This window comes from Terrapene carolina, unplaced genomic scaffold (genome assembly GCF_002925995.2).
Source record: "Terrapene carolina triunguis isolate 2854851 unplaced genomic scaffold, T_m_triunguis-2.0 Scaffold131, whole genome shotgun sequence".
NCBI lineage: Eukaryota > Metazoa > Chordata > Testudines > Emydidae > Terrapene > Terrapene triunguis.
In genome coordinates this window covers 2980987-2996294 of record NW_020664482.1, presented here as the reverse complement: position 1 = coordinate 2996294, position 15308 = coordinate 2980987, and the positions used below count along the sequence as shown (strand labels likewise).

The 15308-nt window shown below is 47.0% G+C and overlaps 1 protein-coding gene across 2 annotated transcripts in view; it reads left to right on the top strand.

Annotated features, from left to right (window-relative positions):
- Window positions 1–15308, top strand: part of MBNL3 (muscleblind like splicing regulator 3) — a 74306-nt gene that overhangs the window by 42728 nt on the left and 16270 nt on the right. For both annotated transcript variants that reach the window (XM_029911828.1, XM_029911827.1), the window contains exons 3-4: window positions 9243–9443; window positions 11233–11469. In XM_029911828.1, coding sequence (XP_029767688.1) covers window positions 9243–9443; window positions 11233–11469 — 438 coding nt within the window. The remainder of the gene's footprint in view (window positions 1–9242; window positions 9444–11232; window positions 11470–15308) is intronic.

The following is a 15308-nucleotide window of genomic DNA, read 5'->3' as shown; positions in this document are numbered from 1 at the left end:
ACTGCTGCAACATTCCACAAAGCTCAGCGAATCCAGGAAAACAGATGTCTTCCTATTCACCAAGACCGTGACAATGCCCCCTCCCCCCGGCAACGTCTTAAGTCCCGCAAGCCTTTCTGGGAACATTCGTTTAGCCTCATGCAATCAGGCTATGACCAGGAGGAGGCTTGGAAAGCAGATTGGGCTAAACAAGACTTAAAAAAATAAGCACCTTGTGCCAGATCCCACACAGAAGTTTCCTGGGTTCGACCTTCCACGTCATCTTGGTCAACTCTGAACCGAATTCGAACCAACCATGGTAGATGCGGATATCTAATGCACAAATGGAAAATCCAGGACCCCCCGGTGTGCGAGTGTGGGTCCCCACGACAGACCATTCACCATGTCACCACCTACTGCCCAATTGGTAAATATGAAGGAGGCATCACTGCAGTAAACTCTGCTACTCCTGATGTAGCCATTTGGCTCAATCAACTTCAGGTGAAATTGTAGTTGCTGCTCAACACCAGCCATACGAAAGAAGACGACCGATAACTGCACCCCTAGATGTTCTAAAGTGCAGTGCCATCCTGAAAAGCCGCTCTGCAAAAACAGCACCCAAGACAGCAGGTTTTAACCGGGGTTCCTGAAACGGCGTGTCCTGTCCTAGGCTTGCAATCGGTACCAGCTCCTTTCCCCCCAGTCCTGATGTTCTTTCTTTATTGAGCCAATGAGCATGGAGCCGCGCAGTGCCCTTTTAATGGAGTCACTCCTGAGAGCAGGCCTGCGCTCTGAGTGCAGCGTCTGCTGTAGGCCGCACGCCCGCTGACATGGTTTGCAGGTGTGAGTTGGGGATTGCAAGTTTCAAGTGTAAATGTCCGGCTCCGAGGTCTCTGGATCACGTTGCTGTTTAGTATCTGCAGTGAGGCTGAGAAGCAAGGGGATGTTTGGTCTTTTTTACAGCAATTCAAGTTACGGTATGAAATGGAGTGATCCCCCAGCACGGTGTATTTATAGCTGTCTCTGGGTATATCCCCCCAAGGAGATCAGAGGGGGGCCAAGTAAAACTCGGCAGTAGTTAAAATCTTACCCTTCGTTGTGTTTACGAGGTGTATAGTACTGAAGGCAAGTTTTGGGAGCCCAAACCAAACCTTCATTGTCGGCTTCAACGAGGCTGGGGAACAGCACATCGAAAGCAAGCCGTCTTCTTAGTTTGAACACTTTGGAAGCTGTTTGGGGCCTAGTTTTACATCTCTCTTGCTGCCATTGCTTCGTTATAAATTGAGCTCTGTGTCTCGTTGAGGGAGGGGCGCAGCTGCGCCTGACTCTTTTAAACTGATCAGTAAGATGGGAGTTCTGGTTCATAGTATTGTAACTGATTTCTCCCACGCTCATTTCTGGTCGTGCTCGTCTGCTCTGTTAGGCAAGCGAGTGTCCACAAGAAGCGCTGGATCTTAGAGCCAGATCCTCAGCCCTCTGCAGTCTCCTTTCCACAACTCAAGCAGAGTTAAAGATGGCTTCAGTGGGCACCCTGCTTGCTAGATGAGTGTCTGCCCAACACATACAATAATCTGCTGGGACAAAGATGTCAGGCCCCACTAACCATCGCTATGGAGGTGCCAGCGGATTGGGCACGGGAACTGTCAAGACACCTGTCTTCAATTCCCATCCCAGCTCTGCCACTGAGCAGCCCTGTGGCCTTGGGCAAGTCAGTTCATCTCTCTCTGGGCCTTTGTTTTCCTTTGAGCTCTTCGTCTGTATGGTCCATTTAGACCGTAAGTTCTTTCAGGGTGGGACTCTCTCTTTCCCAGTGTATTTACAGTATCTCGCACACCCATCTCAGGTACTTGTATGACGCCCATCTCTGTAGTATCCAAGCCTTGATACATTTTTCCCACCCTCCACCCCGCGAGGCAGGGCGGCACTGTTATCCCTGCTTACAAAGGGGGAACTGAGTCCCAGTTGAGCTGAGGGTACAGCTACTAACAGAGCTGGATGTGTTGTTCCCAGCTTGGCTAGGCGTTCTAGCTTTGACCGAGCCAACGTGCTGAGAACACCAGTCCCCCCACGCTGCAGGCAGTGGGATGGGCTACGTTCCTATGGTCCTGGGTGGGATCATCCCGCTGCTTGTTCCTCAGCAGCCGCGCGGCTGTTTTTGGCACACTTGCTTGATCGCGGCTAGCGAGCTGGTAACTACACTTCCAGCTCCACGTGGAGATGCTCCCGCAGGGACTCGCCCAAGGTCACATGGATGATCTGTGGAAGAGCAGAGATTTGAACCTGAATCTCAGGCCAGTTCCCAAACTGGTTTGTCCTTCCTTGAAATAGGGGCCCAATCGTGATCGGGGCCTCTCGGCCAAACCGTAATACAATACAAATTAATAATAATAGATCTAGTGTCCTTCTGTGCAAGCACTGGAGATCATGTTTGCTGAGCAGCTGGCTGCATGAGATTTTACACCCTTGCTTTACATCACTGATGCCAGTAAACAAGGTCTTCTTTGAGCCAACGGTTTCTCTTCCATTAAAAGACCATCTGTTTTCATCAGGCATAAGGTGTCTTGAGCCAGCTGCATTCATCTCCATGTGCTTAGCCTCCATGCTAAAGATCCCAGAGCTTATCTGCAACGAGTCCCGCAGCATGAGGACATGCCCTCGACATTCATTTGTAACCTTTTCACATCCTGCTTTTCAATATCCTTGGGTTTGGTCGCACTATTGCAGAACCTTTTCCTGGGCAGTTTTGAGCTGTGGACTGACCAATGCTGTTACTCTGCCATCTGGGCTACCCCTATGTACCTGCTTAGCAGAGAACTGGCTCATTCTTCTGCCTAATGCTGCTTCTGCATTTATACTTGCAGGATCAGAGGCAATTCCTTTGCTCGGATCAGTAACAAGCATTTCTGTCTTAGATGGGACTTGTTTTAGTGCTGCTTATCAAAACAGCGCCTCCCCTTCACACCCACAGTGTTATGCACCAGCCTTAGCACGTTTTCTGTTAGGGAAATTCAGCACAGCTCCAAATCTGTTAGGAGAGTTAACCCTTTGCTAGGCCCAGACCAAAGTCCTGGGCCAAATGCAGCGTGCGGAACAGACACAGATACTGCCTGCTTGCCAGACTCCTGCTCCCACCCTGCTTTGTCCTGCCACTGGGCTCATTCCTCCACAGTGTTTCACGCCTCAGTGAAAGCTGCACTCTAGAGTCCACAAAGGAACATTTGACATTGAACAGCCCACAGACCTGCCGCTCTGGATGGGCTGGGCAGTGCTGTTGTCTGGCTGGACAATTGAGGCTTTCTCTGTGAAGATGCATTTGTGCCGCTTTTCCCCACTGGCACCCTGTCACTTCCTGCACTGGTTATTCCTCCCCTGGCATCCACAGAGTCCCGTTACTCTGATCCCAGCGATACGCCCCCGGGTCCCTTCTGGGTAAGGTAAAGCACTGCCCCTCGGGTTAGCTACCCCACCCCCTGTGTGTCAGCCGGCCCGGTTCGCTTGCCATTCCGTATTCCCTTTGCCCAAGCTGTTTGCATGTGTGGCTGTGCCAGGCCATCATGCAGCCATGGTCGTTCGAGAGCCTCTTTTAAGGCTTTTATTTCACCACCCTCCTGAGGTGGGGAGGTTTCTTGTGCAGCGCACGTTTTGTTTTCAGTCAGCGAACGAGGAAATTTAGATTGTCTCCTTCATTCCATCTAGTTAGGTTAGCTGCTAATTTAAGCTGCTCTCCCCACTCAATCTATTCACGGTACGCTTCACTGAACAGCTCCCAAAGAAGCAGGGTGCTGTGTCCGCCTCCCCATCGAGAACCTCCTGCCCATCAGCCCTGCTGTTCTTGACTTCACTGTCAGTGGGTTTATTTATTGATGAACCCATGTTGGTAGCTGCTGTCAGTTTGTAGCGCCCTGACACCAGATTGTCACCGATTTCCCTTAGGTTCAGGACTTCTGGTAGTGCCCACGTGGGCTACATTTAAAAACACAAATGTCTATGAGGGGCGCTGCCCCCTGCACTGTCTGCGTGGCCCTTTATAGCCTGCTGAACGGCCGTGCAGCTTAGAGGGAACTTACACAGTTGGGACTTCTCATAAGCTTTAAAACAATCTAAAGGGGGAAGCGTTTTCAGCCTGCTGTTTGGGAGCAGTGCTGAGTGGCTCCCGTTGACGTTAGGGAGAGTCTGAGCTCTGTCCTTGTGTATATTACACTGAAACTTTACCTCCCCGGGGTCTCAGAGCTACAGGTTCCCAGAAGCTCCCAGGCCGTACACTTAAGGGGCATGAGAGGATACAGCACACAGTTACATTGCCCCTAAAACATTGCCAGCCCGTAGAAACGTCCTCGGGGCCAGATCCCGTTCCCCACACAAAGCAGACTGTGCCGTTTCCCCGTCTGTAAAATGCGGGTAATGATGCTCGCCTCCGTTGCGAAGCGCTTTGAGATCGACTGATGAAAAGCGCTAGATAAGAGCTCGGAGGTTAGTATTATTAGGGATTGCTCACATGAGCGAGGGGGCCAGGATTAGGCTGTCATTGAGGGTCTCAAGGAGAGACGTGTTTTGGAACAGTTCAGTTGTGCTGAGCAGGAATTGACTGTCTACGAGGAGTTTGTTGCATTTCTGTCGGAAGGAATCTGGCCTGGGGAGCCTGCACAGATTTCCAGGAGGACGGAATTTGGCCAGCAGAGTCTTTGTTACTGGTAATGATTCAGGAGCCAGGCAATTAGGAAAGCCATCTTTTTCACTTGCAAACCGCAATAAATCCAGACCCTCCCCAGGCCATTTTGATAGGGCATTTTTCAGGGCATTAACCACGCTATACATTGACAATGGTCTGCTTCGACGTAGGGCACAGATTAAACGAATTGGCAATATCAACGGCTGCTCCAGTCGTTTCTGTAGAACAGGCTCTTGGAAGGAGAGGCCAAGGACAGGATTTGTGCTGTAAGTCCAGACTGAGGTTCATTGGACAGGCTGCTGGAGACGCTTGCGTGATGCTGGGCTGCAGTGTACGTGGCCAGGGCTAATGACGTCAATTGCTCATTTTCATGAGCAGTAGCTGGCTGCCTGTGGCAGGGCAGAAGTGGGAACTTGCAGCCGTCCAAGTGAAAATGAATGGGAAGCTTAGGAGTTTCAGTCTGAGCCCTAGGGCAGGGTGGGGATTTTCAGTCCGCAGCACTGGAGTGTGGAATTTATACAAGCAGAAGCCATTGTTATGAAACCTTGAGGACTGTGCGGCTGATGTCCTCCTGAGAATTGGGTAAACCAATGTCCGTGTCACCTGCAGCAATTAAGACTCACACGTCCCATCGCACATGCCCGTGTGTGTGTGTACACATGTGTGTGCATGTATTTCTTCAATCCAGCCACGCTCTGCTGTGCTCAGGACCAGGAAGATGAGGGTTGGGCAGAGGTGATGTGACACCACCTTTGAGTTCCCCTGGTCCTGGAAAACACTGGAGGATGAGCTGGGGGACGGCAGGCGCATGATGGAAAGACCGCGAGGTCAGCTCCACCCCCCTGGGAATGCTGAGTACTTTGGGGGAATCTCTGGGTAGCCGCGTAAGCCAGCTGCAAATTTGCCATTGGAGCAGTGCAAAGGGGCCATAATGGAGCAGAGAATCTGGCCCTATGTGTGGGAGAGTGAGAGAGAGAACATGAGTTGGGCAAAACTGGGGATGGTGTGTCTGAATCATTTTGCCTGGACGTTTCCCACTGCCTTATTCTAGACATGTTGGACCCCTCAGTTTTGCTTTTCCATGCAATTCCAGGAGACGGCTGTTTTTCACGTTGAGAAGATGTAATCTTCACCATGCCCGAGGCCCCTTTGCTCAGAATGCACCCATATTTGTTTGGAAATCGGCTGCTTTCCACTAGAGAAGGGGCCTGGTATGAGTGAAGGATCTGCAGGAAGTCGTGAGTTTTTCGGGGAACTGGGCCCATCTTCCAGTTCCTAAAGAAACCCAGAGGCCTTGGTGGAGCGGGTGGTTTGGTGTTTCCTTGGGAATATTTCACCCTGCTCAGATCTATTCCTTCCAGCTACTGCCATGTGTTCCAGTCCCCACTGCCTCCCCTCCCGAACCACGAGCACCTGCCCAGGGCTCCAGGCCCGCTGGCTTTCCCTGCCCTGCTCCATCCGGAAGCAGCAGGAGCAACCAGGAGGAACATCCTTCCTTCGTCTCTGAACATGGCCTCTGGGGGGCACACCCTTGGCTCAGCTGAGGTGCAGAGCAGCCATAGTCAGCTGTAAACTTGGCTTAAAGGCTCTCCTCAAGGGTTTACCCTGCCTGGGTGACATAGGAGCTTCTCCGGCACGCTCCCTCCTGGCCAGGATGGCCATTCGACTCCCAGGGGTCGTGAGCAGCCGGTGTAAAGTAGGTCAGCACCGGTTGTGCACACACATGGGCGGGAAAGTTTGGGCCACAGTGGATGAGTGTGTCCGTAAAACAAGGGCTGCGTCGGGTTCCAGCCCGATGCTGTTAGAACTGACCAGGTTATAAGCATCTTTAAAAAAGGATTAACAATGGAAACGCCAACAGACGTTTAACAGGCGCCACGGTAATTACTAGTGCTTCTAAAAAATAAAACCAGTCTGTGCGCTGCTGCCTTCCACTGACCTGCGACGCGGTTTTGGGAGCCACATATTTCAGGATCCGCAAAGAATTTTTCTAACAACAGAAGATATAGTGTGGCTGGGAGCCGGAGAGAATTGAAATAGGAAAGAGAGTGATTTATTAAAGAGCAGTGTGCTGAAATCACTCGGGTGTAATATTTAAAATCTCCCATCCACTCTGATGATCTTGGATCAGGCCCCAGCGTGGTGTGGACCCAAAGGAGGAAAACTGGAAGCGTCTCTTGGAGAGAGAGGATTTTTTAGCTCTGCCAGATTGACAGTGTCTGCTTCACTGATTGAGCATCCTGTCTCGACTCATTCTGAGACACACAGCGGGATGTATTTGGGAAATGGCCTTGCACACCTAACCCTACCATGGTCCTAGAGACAAGTAAGATGCTGCTGGCTGTCACCACAACTGTGCAAAAGTGGAGTCATTCTAGATGGCTGTTAAGTCAAGAACGTGGGATGTACTTGGGTTGACGTTACCTTGGGCAAAGGAGAGTAGATAATGTATTCCAATTCACAACAGTCAAGGTGTTTGCTAGTATGTGAAAGGGCTAGTGTGAGGGAACTGGCAAGAAACAAAATATACCCATGTAAGTTTTCCGAAATCGGCACAATCGAAAGAGAATTTTGGGTATAAAAAAGCAAACGTAAACCTGGGTACGTGTGTGTGTGTGTGTGTGTGCACGAGCGTGTGTCTATGTATTTGTGTGCACGTGTCTGTGCATGAGCGTGTCTGTGCACGCATGTGTCCGTGCGCATGAGCGTGTGTTTGTGTGCACACGTGTGTGCATGCACTTGTGATTTTCTTGCAATAGGCTTGTTTTCGTTGCTGAGCAGTGAGTCTAGCTGCCTGCAGTAGAATTGGAGATTTGCGAGTGTGTAAATAGGGTTTTGTCATAACCAAAATTTTACGTTGAAGGTGACGGACGTCATGGAGAAGGATAACGATGATGATTACGAGCCCCCATGCTCACCTCACGCTGGGCCTGATCCAAAGCCCATTGAAATCGATAGATTCCCATTGCCTGCTACAGGCTTTGCGTCGGGCCCGCTGTGCATGCAGCTTCTTTCTGTATCAGCTGGCATTTTTCACAGATCAGGAGTGAGATCTGGCCTGACCATTGTTTTGAGGCAGCACTAATTCACATGTTCCTACTGCAGCTACATAGGCACTGAACTGCAGCTGTAGTGGAGAGATTCATTTGCAGTTGAGGGAAATCTGAAGGCTGCCACAGCTGGGTCTGGTATCGGTTATTGAGTTTAGTGTGTGGGTGCTGAGTGGCACCGGTGGCCTGTGGTATACAGGAGCTCAGACTAGGTGATCAGGTGTTCCCTTCTGGCCTTAAATTCCATCACTTCTGTGACTTCGACATTCTCCAGTAGAAGCGTTGACTGCTAAGACAGCAATGGTGGACAGTCTTGTGTTCAGCACGGTAGCGTCTTCCTTCCCAAAGCACGTTACAAAGTACAAACTGACTACACACACACATCATCTCACCCATTCCTGAGAGCGTCACTTCTGGCCTGAAACATAGCAGTGGTTCCCCAATGCACAGCAATCGTTTAGGGTCCCGATCTGACAAAGCACTTAAGCATACAGAATTATAAAAGTGGAGGGCTGGACGGGAGCTCAAGAGATCTAGTCCAGTCCCCAGCCCCTTGCTTAATGTTAAACACATCAAAAGTCCCATTGAGTTCAGTGGGACTAGTCACATGCTTAAAGTTAAGCACCTGCTTAAGTGCTTTGCTAGATCTGGGCCAAAAGAGAGAGTGAAAATTCTCTTATCCAACTGACATTGCTGGGGGAGTTGCCAAGATGGAAACTGGCCAGGACACTTGGATAACCACTCAGCTGCTCTTACCAAACTGCCATGGGATCTTTAATGATCACGTGTGGTCCAGACTCAAGAGCTTTTATGTCTTATCCAGAACATGACACCTCTAGTATCCCAGTACCTCCTAATGCCATCCCGGGGCACTGGTTTAGTTCTGGCCCAGAGAGAAGAGTACCACCTACCAAGTCACCTGGGTGTTCTTTGGTCATTTCTCTTCCAAATACTGAACCTACCTGATCTTGCCGACTCTTGGGAGATCTGACAAGATCATGGCACAAGGTGACTTAGCTGTAGGGTTAGTGAGCCTCACATAATGGTCTTCTCATTCAGACAGGTCCAATACAATGCCAGATATGTGTGCCAATAATAGCTTCAGTGTGAGGGGCATAGATGTTGGTAATTATATGGATCCCAACCTTGCGGGATGCTTAGCATATTATAGGAGTGGGCCCATCGTGGGGTCAGGTAAAGGAGAAATTCATTTGGGAGAAACTGGTTGGGAGTGAGATGACTGGTTAATTTGCGCCTGCTCTGATTACTGGCCTGCATTCTTAATTGTGTCGTTAAACTATAAAGATCATCGATACTCTTTGTTCTTACAAATGAAGAAGTCTTTTGTTTAGAATGTGTCACGTACATGTGAGTCAATAGAAACGAATGGATCACAAGTAAATGACAGTAAATTAATAGACTGAAAAGCAAAGCATTTTGATGTTGCTAACCATGCTGTCTATCAGGTTATAAGCATCTTTGACCGCCCTAATCCATGACCGAGCATTGTGGTAACATATTTCTTTCCTTTTTCTTACATGCAGACTACGTTTCCTGTGACTCCATCACTTGCAACTAGTCCCACCATGGCTTTTAGTCCCTACCTAAGTCATGTTTCTCCTGGGATGGGCTTGGTTCCTGCAGAACTTTTACCAAATACGCCTGTCTTGGTTTCCGGGAATCCTACTGTTACAGTACCGGGAGGCTCTGTTGCTCAGAAACTGATGCGTACAGATAAACTGGAGGTATGTGGACTGTAAAACACAATATTATGGAAGGGGATTTAAGGGGCACGTTGGCCCAAATTCTGCTCCCCATTGCAGCAGTGTAAATCCAGAACAGCATTGTGGCCTTCAATGCACAGGTGTCAGTCGGGGCAGAATCTGACCTGCTTTTTTTGCAAGGCAAGCTATTTTGAGACCCTTGCTCTGAGTTAAGAAGTTTTTAAGTTGTTGGTGCTACCACACCCTGCAACAGGTTGTTCATTGTGGGCCCGAGCTGAAGTCACTGGAGGCTTGTAAGCTCGATCTCTCCCTTGATTTCAATGCGCTTTGTGACCTTTTTCTGTTAGGTCACAATTCGATAAAATCACTTTCTGTGAGTGTTACACTTGCCAGGCTTAGATGCGAATGGGTGACCTCGCCTAAGGCAGAACTTTCCTTAGCGACGAGTTAGGTTAGACGGAGGTGACAGCCTCTTCCCTCTTTTCAAGTTGGGCCCAATCCAGTTCTTGTTGAAGTCGACGCAAAGACTCTCACTGAGTTCCAGGGAAGTTGGATCAGGCCCTATGCGAATGGCACTTGCTGAGGTCACAGTGTTAGTTTTGTTTCCCTTCAGACTTACAGTGTCACGCTTCTAGGGAGGCCAGGTTGGGCGGGGAGGAGGTTGGTGGTCGTTGAGTTTAAGTATAATATTGAATAAACATTTTGAGCATAAAGGCGTCTTTTCCAATAAGACAACTCCCCTCGGTGTAGTCAGTGTTTATTTAGAGGGCACCGCAGGGAGTGTTAATACTGTATGTATATTGAAAACCTAAAGAAGGGTTGAGTTTAGACAGAAAGTACGTTTTAGGAACTAAGGGCTGATGGCCCAAATTCCAAGGGAGCCACAAACATTGGTGTAAATTATCTCTCAGGATGTCAGTGTAAAAAATGTCACTCAGATCCTTCAGCTGTCACCCTTCTTTGTCTTCCACCTTTACGCCCTCTGGGGGATTGCTTTTCCTGCTACAGTCCTTCTGACCCGTCCCTAAGCATATAACTGAGTGTAACTGACACCACTAGCATCAGGACATCTGAATTTTGACCCAATATATCAGCTAGCAATTTTTCTAAATTCCCCAGATCAAGGAAACCTTGAAGATCCATTTTACAGAAATGTGGCTCTGTGCCTTTGACGTTTTGTTATTCATAATATATAAGGAACGGCTTGTCCTTCACTAAGCTGGCAATTCCGGCCGTGCCTTCAGAGCACATTATTGGGTTTTAACTCATTGTCATCAGACACATTGTCATGTAACTGGTGGGTCAGAGTTTTTCTGGGGGAAATTAATCAGCCCATTTTAGGCAGGACTTGTTGCAAATGTTAGTAGCTTGCTCTTTGTACATTAAATGTATTGCTTGAGAGAATGATTTTCTGCTGAATATTTTTAAACTCAGATCTCAGTAAGGCAAAAATGGCAGCAATATTAAAATATAATGTAGCTTAAAGGTAGGGGTAAAATACTAGCCCCTGGACGTTAATGCCAAAACTCCCATTGACTTCAGTGAGGCCAAGATTTGCCCTGGGAAGTGTAAATTCTGCACGTGTCCTGTTCCACGCTTCCTGTTACCATTGTTAATATTGTAGGTAGCCCAGATGGTGATTCTGCACCCGGACTGGTGGGGAATAGCACTGTCAAGGGTTGAAGGGTGTAGAATCAGAACTCACAGCTTTGCTGAGTGTAATGGAACCCACTTGACTGCCATCCCTGGTTGAACATGCTGAGAGAAGCCCGACTCAATGTCGTGCTCAACTAGGTGACTTTCTTTTCAGGTTTGCCGAGAGTTTCAGCGTGGAAATTGCACTCGTGGTGAGAATGATTGCCGTTACGCTCACCCCATAGATATTGCAATGATAGACACAAACGAAAACACTGTTACAGTTTGCATGGATTACATCAAAGGCCGATGCTCTAGGGAGAAATGCAAGTACTTTCATCCCCCTGCACACCTGCAAGCCAAAATCAAGGCAGCTCAACACCAGGTGAACCAGACAGCTGCAACTGCAATGGTAAGGGCACGACCTGCCGTATCGAACCATAGAGCCAGTATGAAACGATTTTATGTATGCAGGAAGTAGAAAAGTGATGCTAAGTATTTGGAAAAGTTTAAGTGATGAGCTGAGAGTGTGTCCATCTCTCCATCCCTTCATTGTAATCCGTGTAGCATGATGCATCGTATCTCATTGTTTGGGGACGTGATGGCAAAGCACATGGTCTTCCGACGTGACATTATGGAGTGAAATGCATCAAATGTTAATACAATGTCACTAACAATGAACACAAACTTTTCCCTGTGCAAGCCTTGGCTACCATTTTAGTCTGAATAGTGTGCAAAGCTAGTGTGCAAAGCAAATTTGATTACAGACTGAATGGGTAATATACATGCCCCATTCAAGTCAATGGCAAAACTGTTGATTTCAGTGGAGCCAGAATTTCACCTGCTGATTCTAGAAAATGAAGCAGCATTGTGCTGTTACTAAGGTTCAGTGCTGTGAGGCGATGATTCCCTCAAGTCAAAGGGAGATTGAAGATGCTCTGTAGCCAGAAGGAGGCGCTCAGCACCAGACAGAATCAAGCCCTGAGTGCATTTTAATTGGAGTCTTTGCATCCCAAAGCAGCATAGTGATAAATAAAGGTCTAAAAACAAGCCAAGGGAGCTTTGGTACTCATGGGCCAGGGGGTAAATGGATGCAGCTCTGTTCACTTCAGTGGAGCTGCATCCATTTACACAGCTGAGGGTATGGTACCATAAGTACATTTCAAAAGGGAGCAAAGGCCAGTTGCAGAGGTGAAGTAGTGTGTCTGGAGGAGGAGTTAGTGCTATTGTACATTCTTGTATGGATAATTAATATTGAAAAAGGGGTTCTTACTTCTTTTGCTGATTTAGAAATGCTAATGAATTAAGACTAATTGGCTTTTATGGAGCAACTTTCCCCGCAGATAGCAAGAGAGGGTACTTTCCATTCATGATGAAACATAATGCAAAAACTGGAAGCAATTATCCTTCAGGCACTAAGCAATATTACATTTGTGCCCTGGATTATATAAATAAAACAGCTGTCCTCTAGTAGAATCCATGGAAGGATGTATATGAGGAAACAATTTATATTCTCGTATTTATCTGCCCTACACAGTTTATTTGTAAAAAGAGAAGGGAGTAGCAATTCTTCATTATTATTTTTGTTGTTGAAAGAACAGCTCTACTTCACTCAGATCTTTTGACAGAGAAATGTAAACTCGTGTTGTTGTTTTTTTACAAAATGAAGCTTTACTTTTTACTAGTTACCTAGGACACTTATACTAAATTAAAGCCAATGCATGTTTTATTCATGCTGCTGGCTCCTGTCATAAAAGTAATTAAACCTATTTGTATGCCATTAACTAGTACCTTTACAATATTTATTGATTGCTTGTTGCAACACACTTACTACCAAAACAGTTTCCATTATTCATTCACTTTTGGAGGTTTGATGCATTTCTTGTATCTGGTGAGGATAATAATTTAAAAAAGAAAAGAGTGGCTTCTGAGCTTTCATCAAGAATCACATATGATGCAAAGCATCTGAACCAGCCCCTGTCAAGTAGATTTTGGATCCATTCATCTCCTAAAAGCTCAGGAAGATCATCTGAAGGGCCCATCCTGCAGGCACTTAATGCACAAGTAACTTTACTCACTTGGGACCTGATCCAATTCCACTGAAGTCAGTGGGATTCGGATCAGGCCGTTGGGCCCCAATTCAGAAAAGCACTTAAGCATGTGCCGGAGAACCCTTCCTGAGCAGGCACGCCTTCCTTGCCCCCTCACGTGTGCTGTGTCGCTGCAGAGTCAAGCTCTGAGTCTGGCATGCCGAGCCATATCATTGACTAAAGCATGAAAAACATAGTTAAAAAAAACCCCAGCTCCACCAGCTAATTCTCAAGTAGCTATAGGCTGATACGTTGTGAGCCGCAGTGAGATTAGTTTAGGTCAAATGCTTTCTGTGATCTGTGAGGGGATTGCTTTGTCCTTAAAGATTGCCAAGAGGAAAAAGCTGACTAATAGTTAGTCCGATTAACTGTAGCGAACTCCCCATGTTGTGCATGCCTAGTCTTTTTAATATATTGTATAATGCATTCATTTTTTTTTCTCTTCACCTATCCACAACGTTGCTCTCCTTTTGACGCACCTTTGCTTGCTGTTTTTTGTTGTTGTGCTTGAACCCCCCTTTGGCCCATTGCCATCATGTGCTCGCTGCCTGCTAATTAAGACTCAGCCAGCTGTCAGATCACTGAAGCGACCCCTCGAGGCAACCTTTGACCTGGTACTTGGACCTTTCACCTTCTTGCTTTGCATGTGACCATCTTAGACTGCATGAATACCTTTTCATTGGTTACTTTGTGTTGCGCCATGAGGAGACTGCCCATCCTGAGCTGAAATGTTACAACGTTCTTTCAGACCCGACAGTCCATGCCAAAACGGGGCATTTCTCTGTGTAGGCCTTCGGAAACGATTCATGATCCGGGCTTTTCTTCAGGAAACCCAGATGCATTTCTGGAGCCATTTAATTATCACGCTATTTTTAATCAGCCTGTTTTCAAACACCAGCATCTGTGGCATTGTGAAACACGGGGCATAGTAGGATGTCTTTCACACCTCAGTTCTGAAAGGCATTGAATGTGTCAGAGAGCCCTGGGAATACAATATAGATAGGCTTGGCAGAATTCTGTCATCTTGTGTTTGATCATTTCGAGGGATAATACTGAGGTTATTTTTAAGCATTTTTTTCAATGTTTATCGATTTAAATTTGAACAGTTACACAAAATTATAGGTTTTAAATTTTTTTTTTTAATTTTTATTGATTTAAATGTTCACAGTTGCAGGAAATGATGGGGGGCAGTTTCAGACACTAGGAAGGTCAGACAATAATTATTTAATGACCGTGGACACTGAGCTTCAAAAAAGTTAGTTTTAAAACTGCTAGAACACAAATTGCTAACATCACGTCACAAGTACAAGTAAATCGCCTTAAATCAAACCCTCATACGTTCTCAAGCAGCATTTTCCCTACTTTGCTCATCTGCAAATTTCAATTGTTCTCAATGGAAATATTTTTTCATCCGTGTGTGTGTTTACGGTGAAATCACCGCTTACCAACAATTACTGATTAAAAATCCATCCTTCCAAGTCTAGACGTGGAGACACCATTCAAGCCACTCTTGTCACGTGTCCAGCAGCCTTATCATTAGAAACCCCAACAGTGAGGGCTTTATTTAAGCATTGCCAGTTGTTTCAGGCTGAGGTTTTTTTGCTGTCCATGGGCTTACGACAGGATGTTAATTTTTACTAGTGATTGTTTTTAATCTATTCAGTCCTGTTGAGATTTTCCAAAAACTTGGGATTTCCATCCACCCCCTTTGAGATACTGTTTTACCCACTTCTTCCCCAAAGCTCGGCAGGCAGTGACCATGACAGCCTAGGAAAAGCAACCACTTCTCTGGGGGAGGAGTGGAAATGTTTACCACTGAAGGAAATGGGAAACTCACCGGTCACTGCTATTTTTTGCTAGTAATTATAATCCTTAAAGGGACACACTGAAGAGGACAGGGCCCAGATTTAGGACCTGCTCCAAAGCCCATTGACATTCTTGGGAAGGCTTCCACAGGTTTCCATGGGAGTTGGTTCTGGTCAGTGGTTGAGCAGCTAATCTAGAGGTTGGGAGAATAACACATTTGTTTAAGTATCAGAGGGGTAGCCGTGTTAGTCTGAATCTGTAAAAAGCAACAGAGGGTCCTGTGGCACCTTTAAGACTAACAGAAGTATTGGGAGCATAAGCTTTCGTGGGTAAGAACCTCACTTCTTCAGATGCA